The 13,582-nt window shown below is 37.3% G+C and overlaps 1 protein-coding gene across 1 annotated transcript in view; it reads right to left on the bottom strand.

Moving 5' to 3' along the window:
• Positions 1 to 13,582, bottom strand: part of PKN2 (protein kinase N2) — a 53,785-nt gene that overhangs the window by 9,170 nt on the left and 31,033 nt on the right. The window contains exons 3-13 of the mRNA XM_063407450.1: positions 12,746 to 12,897; positions 8,271 to 8,388; positions 6,592 to 6,737; positions 6,285 to 6,498; positions 4,139 to 4,324; positions 3,746 to 3,855; positions 1,693 to 1,836; positions 1,480 to 1,555; positions 978 to 1,152; positions 606 to 735; positions 8 to 144 (exon numbers count right to left, since the gene is read on the bottom strand). Coding sequence (XP_063263520.1) covers positions 8 to 144; positions 606 to 735; positions 978 to 1,152; positions 1,480 to 1,555; positions 1,693 to 1,836; positions 3,746 to 3,855; positions 4,139 to 4,324; positions 6,285 to 6,498; positions 6,592 to 6,737; positions 8,271 to 8,388; positions 12,746 to 12,897 — 1,588 coding nt within the window. The remainder of the gene's footprint in view (positions 1 to 7; positions 145 to 605; positions 736 to 977; positions 1,153 to 1,479; positions 1,556 to 1,692; positions 1,837 to 3,745; positions 3,856 to 4,138; positions 4,325 to 6,284; positions 6,499 to 6,591; positions 6,738 to 8,270; positions 8,389 to 12,745; positions 12,898 to 13,582) is intronic.

Genomic DNA, 13,582 nt, shown 5'->3' with positions numbered 1-13,582 from the left:
TTTTTACCTTCTATCTTCAGGCTCTCTGGTGTTGGTGTATTTCATGTCTGAATGGGGAACATCAGACTCACAGATTATTTCAGGCTGGAGTTTTGGAACAATACTATTTCTGCCATTTTCAAAATCAAAAGTTGTTACTTCATCCTGTGAAGAACAAGAAACCTGAAAATTTAGAACTGATCATGAAGGCAAATGAAAGCAGAAATTTTACTATAAGCATGTGAAATTCTTAATACACCATTACTCATCACCTAGGCTAAAATGGCAAATTTGCAGATCATACAGGTAAGATTTTAACAGACTGATGAAACCTACTGCTCCAGTCATTCTGCTCTTTATTAATAAAACCATTTTATCCTGAATACTCTAATAGTTTTGGAGCTCTGGCTTTTTTCTGTGGTGGAACCAATGACATGGAGTGTTAAACACACCCACCACAGAAACAGTCTGCCACCAAGAGCAATCAGAGCATTCTGTTGACACAGTTCTGTGTGTGGAAATTAAGGGAGCATGTGCTGATATATAAAGGAAAAAACCCATCATAAAAATGCCAATATTACAACTTTGTTAAACTGTATAACCCAAGATTTTTAGAAGTTACTTGCCTGAGAAGGCACGTCAGGAGCCTTTATTTCAGAGGAAGAGTCACATATTTCTGCAAGGGAAGACTCACGGGGTGGAGCAGGTGGAGGCTCAGGCTCAAGTTCAAAGTCCAATTTGGCTACAGGAGAGTCACTGACAAGAAAATAAAGAACTCCTCAGTGTCTAGCAAAGACTGTTTGAATACCTGTAGATTTCTCCTGAACCGAACCTCGTGTGTGTGGATCTGGTTACAGAACAGTTCTCCACAGCTGAAACGTGGGGAGGTCTGCAGCCCTGCAGCACGAGCAGACCCTGCGCACACTCTGCACTGGGGGCTGAGGGCTCTCAGAGCTCCCTGCTGCCCTGGGGCACTGCAGAGCTGCAGGGTGACCTACCCGGCCGGCAGGGTCAGCTCAGCGAGCTGCGCGTCCACCACGGGCCCCGTGGCAGGCACTGCCGCCTGCGGGCTGAAGGTGCCAGAGTGATTCACTGTCGGAATAGCTCTCCTCACCAGCCTTCCCCAGGTGGCTATGTTAATATTCATCTGAGGAGCTCTCAGGAATGTTTTGCCTATAGATATTGTGAAAAAAGAAAACAGAGTGCAAGTAAGTTCCTTACTCATTAGCAAAACCAATAATTTAAAAAGCCCATATTATAATTATAATTTACAATTTACGAAAAACAAACTGAATTTGTCATTTTCCTTACCCATTTCTAATTATTCACAATTAAATGCTAATGCATAATAAGGAATTCTAATAATAAAGATTTCTAAATGCACTGCCAAATCTGTCATTATCAACAGCATTATTTGCAGGCAAATATTAGACCTCTGTATAAAATATTTCACAGTTCTATACAATTTCTAAGCTTTACATGTTTATATTAAAGAATCACCTTGCTGTTTCGAAAAAATTTTCTTCTGCCTCTGGAGTTTTGGTCTTCTTTCAATAACTGGGTTAAAAAATGTAACCTGCAGTTCAAATAACGTGTGTTATAATTCAAGTTTCAGAACAAAACACATTCTTAAAAGTTCAAGGAAAACTTGTTAAATTTTCTGCCATGTAATACTTGCAAGTATGCTCAAGTGCTTCAAAGAAACGTTCTTACCTCTGCAAACAGAGTGCCCTGGGGTTCGAGATAGAGACACATGCCATGCCGCTGGTTATCCAGGAAATCTTCCAGCCTCAGAAACTTTACTGCACACAAGGATCTCCAGTCACGCCAATAAACTGAGATCTCTAATTCACGTGACTATCACAGGAAACACAGACACAGGAAATCACTTGTTAGTAACTGTTCTGCACGAGTTACCACAGTACAATTGTAAGATCAGGGAACTCAAGGATCAAGATGCACAGCTGGTATTTTAAAAGGCTGCCAGGGCTAACCAGTCAGACTGAAGCTCTCATTAGGATGATCACAGCATTTCCCTTCAGTTCAGATGAGATCTCCAGTGTACAAATAAAAGCACAGGTGTAAAATTTCCCCTGAGAGTAGAAGCAGAGAGCCACAGTCACCAGACTTTTTGGGTCAGTCTAACAACACTGCTTGTTCGAGATGTTTTAGCTCAAACTCTGACAACACAGATTAACTTGTGCTTAGAAACCTCAGGTTTGGTAGTTTCTCTATTTTTTAGAAGTATCAACTTTATTTCACGCCTGCAGACTCCTTAGCACCTGCATGCACATAATGATGCAAAACCTTACGGAGTATCTCTAGAAATGCATACACCTCCTGTAACATGGTTGTTAAGAGGGGCCAAAACCAGTACCAGGAACTACTGCTGTATCCTGCTGATGTGGTTTATGTATTCTTAGAGTGTCTTACATGTGTGTTACAAAAATTTGTCCCAGAAATTAAGAATCCTGCAATACATGTGAATCCTGCAATGTAACAGAACCACTGTATGTTACTACTTCAATTCCATCATGATACATCAATTTACTCTCTACCAAGGCTATGATAGCTTTTAAGAGAAGCAAAAGCCAAGAAGCAGCACCAGATTAAAAAAAAAACATGCCTTGGATTGTGCACTTCAAGCCCTTAAGGATTCACAGAATATTCTGAGTCGGAAGGGACCTGCAGGGATCAAGTCCAACCTTAAGGGAATGACCCAAATGGGGACTGAACCTTGGTGTTACCCTGCTCTGACCTGCTGAGCCACTCTCAGGATGTGGCCAGCAACAGCAGAAGCAAAGTCCTTTCCTGGCACCAAAACCTGAGTTCTTAAATGGAGCCCACTACATGTATGAGGCTGGCAGGAGCAGCTACTACAGCGAGTAGTTCTAGTCGAAATCTGAGAATAATTGAGGCTTCAGGGCTCCACAGCTGCTGGGGTTTTTTTCTGCACTACTCCTCCTAACTGTTACCTGAATTTCTCTACCTGCAAGTCTAAAATTGCTTCCTTCCTAGATGGAGGGAATCTGGATTGGGACTCAGCAGGGAAAAGACAAAACCAGGAAAGTAGATGTTATTTTTTCTCATGCTAGAAGCACGTACTGGAATAAGCACATACTGGAGATAACATTTAAGCTCCTAAAATATAGTTTAATTTTCAGCCTATATTTAACACTGAAAGAAAAAGAATAAACCTTGTACCTTAAAATACTAGGACTATCAGGTATCTAAAAAACAAATACTTGATTAAATCTATGTAACATAAATTCTACTTCAAAAGTATCAATTAAATACTTGTGCCCTCCAAGTAACATTTCAAGTTATAAGAAAGTACTATTAATGAATTTATTATTCCTGAAGAACTGACCAGCCTTATATAAGAACACTTCTATAAAAACACCGTTTTTAAAAATTCTATGACATGGTTTTACTAAAGCATCCAAACTGATCTGATATCACATTTTACTGATAAATAATTAAAAGCTGATGATGCAAATAAAAAGTAAGCACCATCTCTCCCATCTCCCATCTCTGAAAACCCACTAAGGGTTAGATCTTGGCAAAAATATTACATCAGTTTGTAAGTCAGAAAAGGTAAGATTTCTAAAATGCTGGCCCAGCACTAAAGCCTAAACCCAGCGAGCTCATTCTAGTAAAGATGGGAATACTGCCCTTAGGGAATTTGAACAAAATGACAGCAACAGGGAAACAAAAAAGCAACGTGAAATTAATAGAAGAATCAACTAGAGCTGTCACTTTTTACCCTGTCTAGTTCCAGTGTAAATTTCTGATCCCATGACTGATTGGAAATCGGTTTCCAGTTAGTTTGACCAACCACGGTGTTATCCAGCTTCAGTACAGCACAGACTTCATCTGGAAGTAAAGTACACAAACTCAGCTTAAATCTTTAAGAGGATTTTCCACAAACAAAAAAATCTCCAGTAAATTTCCCTTACAAATGTAATCTTACATTTAATTGGTTCTTATGGGCATAATAGTGTGGTTGTGCTTTTGCTTTCGTTAACAGCTTAACAGGTAAAGAAACATTTAAAGCTTTGAATCAATTTAGTATTTTAAATTACAGAACACATCACCCCCATGAAAATGTAAAAAAAAGATAATGCATAAAAATAAGAGAAGCAAGGGTATACTGAACTGGACAAGTCATCTGTTTTCAGGAGGTTTCTACCACTCCCACTTTTACTTTTACTGGGTCTGCTTATGAAAGACGATCTGGCTTCATTTGGACTCCAGCCAGGCAATGTGATTGACGTGGCTTTTGATCGACCAGGGACATTTTCCAGAATATCTTGGCAGCCCATGAGCCTCACTTCCAGGGTACCTAGAAGAAGATGGACAATGATTTATGAAAGATTTCTGCTCTTAAGTAAACCAAGTGAATGACTAATGACTGATTGATGGCAATTGCTCACATTCTGACTCCCACAGGGTATAACAAAAAGATCAGATGAAATCAAAAGACAAATCCAGGACACACATATATATTGAAAATAAAAGTGGGACTTTTATATTTTATTATATATTTATATTTTCAAGTTGAGTCCCTCAACTATGTGGGACTCAACCTTCTAGAAAAGAGCAACAGTTCACCAAGATAACACAAAATAATTTTTTTGGTGTCTCAGAACTCTCTCTGTTTTCTTCCCTTGGGAAGCTAACTGACTTGGGTTTGAGTTGTAAACAATGTCATTTTGTAAGACTCACAAATTTCAAGTTTCTTATTAAAACAATGAATCTTGCAGATGGAGCAAAAACGATTTTTAATGAGTTTTATATAACTAGTTAATACTGGATAAAATTAACAAACTATTGAGACTACAGATTTGTCTAAGAAATCACACACTAGAAATCACATTTGCCTGCTGCATGTTAAAATCAAATTATTAGTATGTAATTCAAAAATCATTCAATTATTCCAAATTGACTGAATTTGGATTTATAAAAGCTGAGACAAGAAGCTGCTCTTCAACCATCTATTCTTCCAAATCATCTACATCTTTAAACAAATGAGCTACAGAGGCTGCTGTTCAAATTGAAGAGTTTCCTCCAGCAGCACACAAACATCTGAACACCACAGATGGTTACAAGAATGGTAGGCTGGCTTCATCCTGTACAAGATAACATCTGTAAAACTGTGACACCACCGACTGACAAAATCAACTACTACAAGTGGTGAAATTAGCCAGTTCATAACCAGTGTCAGCTAGAAATGCAGTCTTCTTTTGATAGCAAACGTACTTAACCTTGAAACTTAAAGGTACTCTTTTGTAACAGAAAACTTAAGTCTGACTTAACCTAAAAATGATCTGGTAACATCATAGCCCACAGAACAGACAGCAAGAAACCAGTCTAAGAAGAAATCCCAACCTGTAGGAAGCTAACAGCCGTAAGTGACAGCTAAGCATTAGCTATGAAGACAAAGAGATGCTATTGGCTTCCGAAACAGGTTAAAAGGTAAAAGATTACTTCATTCCCAAACTCTGTTTAGAAAAAAAAAAGATATTAATAGGCAGAAAAGCTATAGTCTTGTATAAGGAATGGATGCAAATCAGAAAGTTATGTTGATGCACTTTAAGATGTATGACAGTAAAAGCATTAGAGGCAAAACACAGAGACACTGTTTAAATCCAGCTCAATACAAAAGCTCTTAGTGCAGGCAATATGAAAGTGAAACTATTAAGAACTTCACAAGCATGTAGCTTTGTCAATTTCTATCAAAAATTTTTCATATGTATCAGTAAATACCATTTAAAGAGAAATTGTCACTGTAAGGTATTTGACCTTTGATTATGTGTTACAGGAAGCAGAAAAAAAAGTTGGTTTTTTTTTTTGATTACAAATACAATGCATTTGCAGTATTTGGTAGTATAAATCTCACCTTCCAAAAATCCACCTACTTGTCATATGATCAGGGCAACTCACTGAACCCTCCTGCAACTTAGTTTCCCTGTCTGTAAAATGGGGATAATGATACTTATCCACCTTGATGATAAGTACTTCATAATCTCAAGATGAAAGGCATTTGGTAAATGCTAGCAATATCATTCCATAGGGAGCTATTTAAGGCCAGAGTGTCACATTTTCAATAACATTTTAAAAGGTCAACAAATAAATCAAAGGAACTTATCTGCAAAGACACCTGGAAACTCTAAATGCCTTTGTCTAGGAAAAGAACAACGATTAAATATGTCCAGTAAGAAATACAGTTGGCATTACAGACTTGTTTTAAACCATTAATTAAGATTAAAAAAGGAAAACCAAAAAAGCTCTTTAAATGATACCTGTTAAAGCTGCTGGTTTGGACAGTGTACTATACTGGTTTTGAGTAGATATTACACTCTGACGAGGACTTAATGTGGGTGAAGAGACTAATGACAGCTCCTCTATAATAATACTGCTTTTGGGATGGTTTTTAGGAAGCTCATTCAATCTCTGTTCCAGTGAATACTTCAAGAGGTCCAGCTTCTGGCTTGATTCATTAAATCTTGCTTGCGCCTTTTAAAAACAAAAAATAAATTTGAAACAGTTCAATTTTTTTCCTTAAAGAACCTTTGAAACAAAATATCAGAAATTGTAATGACAAATTACTTCTGAAAGTGCCTTTCTGTCCGTAACTTTCCCAGATCCAAGTAATTTCATCACATTTTTTGCACCTTCTGCTACAGCATACTCTATCCTAAAATGATGCCGTAATTCTTCCATTCGGAGTTCAAGAGGGCTTATCACGGGTTTTGCTGCAAAGAGATATAAACAAACAACTTTCATTGAAGATAACAACCAGGTTTCATTTAATATCAACCCCTCCTCCATATAAACAGAGGGAAAAAGGAAAAAAAGCAGGAGAGATGCATTCTTGGTAGTTCAAAGAGAATCTTGGAGTATGTCATAAAAATAAAAAGTGATATTTTAAGCACCTGCATTTGAATGAAAAAATAACTGATCAGGGCCTCAATTCAATAATCACCTCCTACTTCCTGAAGAGCTGTAATTGTTAGAAGATGTGAGAAAAAGAGTATGTCTTCAGGGGAGTTAAGGGACAAAACTGAAATATCCCAAATATTCAGCTGGCAAGGAAGCTTTGGGACTTCAGCACTTCTGAACTACACCGTGAGCATTTATCTTTTAAACTGCTCTGTAGCCAAGTAGATCCCTGATGAGTTTCTGATAATCCCCCTGCTTCGCTTGAAATCCCATGGGATCTGCCTTCTGCCAGCACAGAGAAATGAATGTGAGAGATTCCAAACACTGCCTTTGCCAAATGGTCTGGGTTAACCATTCCTAGGTCCACATCTTACAGTGCTTACATATCCTAAACAGAACATTTCCTGAATATAGTCCTTTCTGTTTAAAGCACTAAGAGTAGCAGGAACACAAAAAGGCATTTGAATGCCCTTTCCAGCTTGAATTTCATTTTCTTTTAAAAAAATATATACATAATCCATGTGCTAAAATGGGGTGTTAAAAAGCGGAGTGGAAAAACAAACACAGAAACCAAACACCTCACACACCACAAAACAAAACATAGACAGACATTTTTCATTATCTAGGATATATCCAGGCCCTGACTACAAGCATTGTCATACAATGTCAATATTCAGAAATGCACACAAATAAAGTTCAAGACTTAGAGATATACCCATATGCACGTAAGTTTCTACTACACTCATGCTATTAGAGCTCAGGAGTAGTTTTTGGTTTATTATTTGAAGATTTTCCACAAAATGCAAGTTAAAAAATACTTCTGAAGTGTAGCATGAGTATTTCAAGCCAGGTCATTTTAATACCTTGTTTGTTGCTTTAAATGTAGTTGTTTAGCACTCTATCTAGCCTAAATACCTATAAACCCAGGGAAAATTCTCCTCCATCTGTTCTACCACTAGAAATAATAAGGTCAATCTATTTAAGTATGACAAGCAGGCATCAGATTTTTTTTTAGCATCATAATATGAAAATTATATGCTTTAAAAAAAATCACTAATTACTAAGACAACAGAAAGCCTGCATGAAGGGATGGATGGCATAAGGTATAAAAAGAATGATAAAAAGAGACTGTATTTCCTTCATTATGATGAAGGTATTTTCCTTCATGTCAGATGTTTTTGGCACCCCAAGACACAAAGTTTTGCCTAGTCTCTGATTATTTTTGGTTCATGCAAGCTGCATCAAACGTTCCTATTAGAAATTTATGGTAAGTCTGCGTGCATATGGGTATATATCTATATGGCACTCTGACATTAATGATTCTTATTTCCTTTCTACACCATCACCATTATCAAAAGCCAGTTCATTGGTCTGGACTGCCTGAAGAATCTGCATCCTTATAACTTCTATTTTTGTCTTGCTGTCCTGAAGCATCTGCTGAGCTGTGGCAAGAAGTTTTCGATCCTGTTAAAACAAACAGAAAAATTGAAATCATAAATTTCTTCATGGAACCAGACACACTGAAAGTTTCAAAATACACATACTTAGGAACAAGAACTACATCTATGCATTTCATTTAGAAATTTGCATTAGGCAAACTAACCACATTAGGGTATTAGGGGAAATTAAGTTAGGCAGAGGCATTGGTTGATTAAAGACTAAACCACTCCCAGGGAAACTCTTTGTGTTTCAAGATGAGTAAAGGAGGCATGTTCTAGAAACATTACATGTGTGGAGATTAATATTTTGTAATCTGATACTAAAGAAAGAAGATATGAAGTGCAAAATACTCTCAAAACTAAGTAGAATGTCTCCAATTTACTTTGAGTATGGTAAAAACTCTTGTAACAGACAAATTTGCTAGACTAAGCCCACATTAAAGTAATTGTACTATTTAACCTGAGCTGGTTTTCAATATTGAAATTAGAAATATGATGTTGCTTACACAGCACATTAAGTCTGCAGTACATTTTCCTGAACAAATGAAAGCTGAAGATTTTTTTGCATTAACAAATATGTAACAAACAAAGGCTACTTCATTAGCTATTTCCCCAGCAACCTAAGTACAGTGCAGTACTTTTAAATCTAAATAAACTAAGATAACCAAGTTTCATTTTCAAAAGCAGTATCACAAGAAGCTGTTTAGAAGAGAACATTCCTAAAGATGAATTTTTGTAAACTTCTATGGCTGCCACGTGGCTCTGCCTCGATTTTCTGGGAATTACCAGACAGCTTAAGGGTGATCTGACTTGCAGTAAGAACGACAACAAAAACAAGCTATAAGAAAACTTAAGGCAGTGTATTTGTCCTGTCCATGCAGTACCAATCAATCACAGTAATTACAATTACAGCAGTCAGGGCAGATGTGTACCACCCTTGTTACAGCTCAAAGGGTATTTTGGTTAACTCACTTTGTAGCCACTCTATAGCCTCATTAATAAGTTCCTTTCCCGTAGACATGGTTTAAAATTGTATTTTTAATTTTATAATGAAGTTATCGACTATTTAACAAGGTAAAGAAATTAAATTCTTCCCTTGCCATAACCAAGAGAAAGAACTGCAGTGAAGCTCAGATCCCAGAGCTGGAAATACCTGCACCATGAAGCAGGTAAGAAAAATCTGTATGCTGAGAAATTTACCTTCACAGAGCTCCTCTGTGACCTTGCACCTTAACGAATTACTCACTCAGATATTTTAATGCTGCCCTATACTCTGCAGGCTAGAAACACCAAGATCTACACACAAAAAGACTTTGGTTTTGTGGAAGGAAATTGTGCCCCCGCTGCATACCACAGTTTCACAACTCTTGATTTTAAGTTTTAGTATTAATCAACATTCCAGGGAGATCCTATAGTTTCATATGTTACCTATCCAATTAATGATAACACTGACTTTCCTAAATCAATACCTTCTCAAATACAGATGCAAAATTTTGGTATAATCACTGACTTTAGCAAAGTATAGTATTCAAGTAACAGATTACAAGTCACTCTAAAGTCCCATATTAAACCATATCCATGCATCTTTCTGATGTATAAATATGCTGGAAGTGTTTCTCTGTCTGTATCTTCACTTGTATCTTATTTTTGATCTTGCTGCTCTTGATCATCCCTCACAGTCTCTTACTGGAATGGATTTGCTTGTTCAGGAGCAACATTAGCCCTTCAATGTGTAGAATGGAGGCAATCTGGCATTACAGAGATATCCTTACATTTTAAAGAGACAGAAGATCACATCTGAAGAATCAAAATGTATGTGTGAAGCTCAGCAGCTCTCTTAGTGTTGGAGGCTGAATACAAAGTATTTCAATGCATCTTCTGAGTACAGAAGAACTGACAGTGCCTGTAAAACTGATCTGCAAAGCTGTCATAGGATCTCAGAGAACCTACACACAGCCAAGGAAAGATGATCGTTATCTCAAAATGTGTAAGCCCAAATAGGCTGAGCTGAATGTTACTGAAGCAAGTAAAGTACAAAGGGAAAAGCTGCCCATGAGACGATGGGTTTATTAACAGACTGCTTTTTCATGTTTAGAAAACAGATTATAAACTCCCTCCATTACATTTAGGACTCAAAATAATACAACAGTTTTGAAATTAGATCATATAGTACACTTGAAGAAAGGTCACAAATGAGTTTAATATGTTTAAAGACAGTCCTATAACTACTGGATCACTGGGACTGGAATCAAACTGGGGATTTTCTGCCCCTTTTCCCCACCCCATCCAGATGCTTGGATTCTTTTAAACTCTGCTTTTTAAAATATAATCAGCATGCTCAAGCCTGCACTTCAAACTTGCCAAACGAACTCACTACTGAGCAGATAAAAAAAGAATGAATACCCACCATTTCCATCCTGTTGGCTGAAGTGGCTGGCAATGCTTTTGTGCTTTCCAGCTTGCTCTCTCCAGCCCAGTTACTATATAGTCCCAATCTGGTAGGCTCATTTACGCATTTACCAATTGCAAATACAAGATTCAATCATAGATTTTAATTACATGCCTCAATCTAAAGCAAACCAGAATTTATCTTCTCTACCTAGTCTGATCAAAGCCTGCTAACAATGTCTAATATTACAGCTTCAGTGTTTAGTTAAGTTTTTCAGCCTGTTATAAGGTTACTTACCAAGGGTTTATTAGAAACCTAATTCATGTATGTCTTTTGATCCATTTGGGTCAGCTAATTATTAGTTTTAAGTGTACCTGATGCTAAGTACATGGCCCCAGAGGATGCAGACTCCAAGGGTATCCAGGAGCTGAGGGACTGTGGTGGATGGACAGCATTCCCAGGACCTTACTCATAAAGTGCACTCCAGATATTTGTTCTATTTGCCCCCAGCCAGTACATTACAGGTCACCTTTAGATAAGGCTACCTGGGACAGAAGGAACTTGATGGCACCTCTGCTCCATTGAGTCTAAACTCATTTTCTGGGAGAAAGAAGTGCTCCCTGCTATTTTTTCAAGGTATGAGGAAGCCATACAGTAGGCAGACACAAAGTGACCTGCCTCTTCACCAACATCTAGCCCAAATTCAGTCAAAACCATGAAGTTCCTTTCCAACACTTTCTGGTTAAAATTCCCAGATTCCTACTCTTCTAGCCAAACACTTCCTTTTTGTAAGTTCAGTGACCCAGATAGGTGTTGGCTCAGCTAAGATCTTAAAACATTTTGATTTTACTTGCTACTGTCTGGACACAAAAACAACTAACCAAGATACTACACGCTATTTGTTAGATCTACTCTTGTGTTTCCTCTTAGTCTGGAAGTTAATCTCCTCAACGATTTAGTAAATGAAAAGATCAGCTCATGAGTAATGAATGGAAGGTGAAGGGGCAGGTAAGTAGAGGATCTTTACCTCCCTTTTTTCTCATTTGAGAACTATGACTGCTTTAAACTCAACAAAATGTGTTGCTGGTTTTTTGTGGGCTATTTTTGGTTCTGGATTTGGTTTTGTTGACTTTTTTGATTTTGTTTTGTTTTTCTTTCATTTCAAAGGTTTGGATTGTCTTTCTTTTGCCTTAAGGGATCCTTAAGAGTATGGTGAATTTTATTACACAGAAAGAATATGTAGTAAGTCGAACCCATTTAGAGGTTAGAAACTCTTTCCTTCTGCCTCCTTGGAAAAATTCTGGTGCTATCAAGAGAGAGTGAGTGCAAGTACTTAAAATTCAGATATAATAATAAGTCAGGCTTTATTTCTAATTTCACCTTATTCTATCAGTTGCAACCCCTAGATTACCACACTTCCATAAAAAGAAATTATTTCCATGTTTTATGGAATGGTATTTTATGTGTATGTGTATCACTGCAGGTTATGACATCTCTATCAGAACACTACACTCATCCTATTGAAGCATTTGGCACAGATCTTTTTACTGCTAACTACAACTAAACGACAAGTTCAGAATGTACTTGGCAACACTGCCTTTGTTGTAATTATCATGCACATTACAATGTCACATTAATGGATCTTTATTTTTTTAAGTGGAGCTAGGAAAAACATCAGACACCAGTCAGTCCTACCAAGCTTTGATGCTAAGTGAATCCCACAAGGTCGAAGATTACTAGATGTACTAAATTTAGTAAGCCGGATTTATTACTTAGGTTGAACTGCATCTGCACAAACTGATAAAACAATCACTACAGCAGGTACCAAACCACAACAAAAATGGTAATTTGTAGCACATTTGATGGTTTAACAAAAATATAACCCAAACTAAAAATACTGAAGTTACATACTGTTTATACATTGTACAGTCACATTACAGCAATGTAAAAACCTACATTAATTTCATGTTCTTTAAGCATTCCAAGGCCTTACCTTTGAAGAGCCATTTGAGTACATCTGTATCATATTTTCTGCTCCCTGTTTTACCTTCAGTTCTATATCCAACTGCTTCTTTAAGGCCATCAATCTGTTGTTCGTAGAAAATCGAGGATCACTATTTGGAGTATCAGGAGTGCTAGGACAATCTGTGAAATAAAGGTAAGACATAAGCATGCAGAAAAAACCCAGGAAGAAGGCACCCAAACCACTTGCCCAAAACCCACCTTACACTCTATTTATGAAGTTACAGATTGAACAGAACTGGAACATCATACTTGAGAATTAAGAGTGACCCTCCAGTCCAGAGCCACTTTAGCACAGCCCTGCAAATGCGCCTTAGGTGAAAAGCCTCCCGAAAGCCCCGTGACTCCTGCTCGTGTCCTAATTCACACGAGTCACTTCCGGGAGGGGGCAAACAGGCAGCCCTGCTCCTAAGCCTATTTTTATTGCAAAGGAGATTTCATTTTTCTACAATGTCTTGGGTAAATTAAAAAATGCAGTTTTCCATTAAGCTTTCTTACACTCCCAATTTAATTTTGAAGTGTTTTAACAACAAATTTGGATAATAGTATTAGATACTAGTGAGCACTGTCTGAATATAGCTCTTGAGTAGATCCTCATCCATTTTAGTGTGAATACTGCAGACAGTGTTTATGTCAAAATTAAGACAAGATAACATGAGCCTTTTTCATATTGTAAAGCTGAATATTTTCTGCTCTGCAGTCATAACAAATCTGCGATAACTGGACATATAGGCAGACAGGTTACTGAAAAACTCACTGATCTATGGGAAGGAGAAAGCTTTTTCATTTGACAATGTTACTGTGTTTG

The sequence above is a fragment of the Prinia subflava genome, chromosome 10 (assembly GCF_021018805.1).
Source record: "Prinia subflava isolate CZ2003 ecotype Zambia chromosome 10, Cam_Psub_1.2, whole genome shotgun sequence".
Classification (NCBI taxonomy): domain Eukaryota; kingdom Metazoa; phylum Chordata; class Aves; order Passeriformes; family Cisticolidae; genus Prinia; species Prinia subflava.
This window is presented reverse-complemented; position numbering and strand designations above follow the sequence as displayed.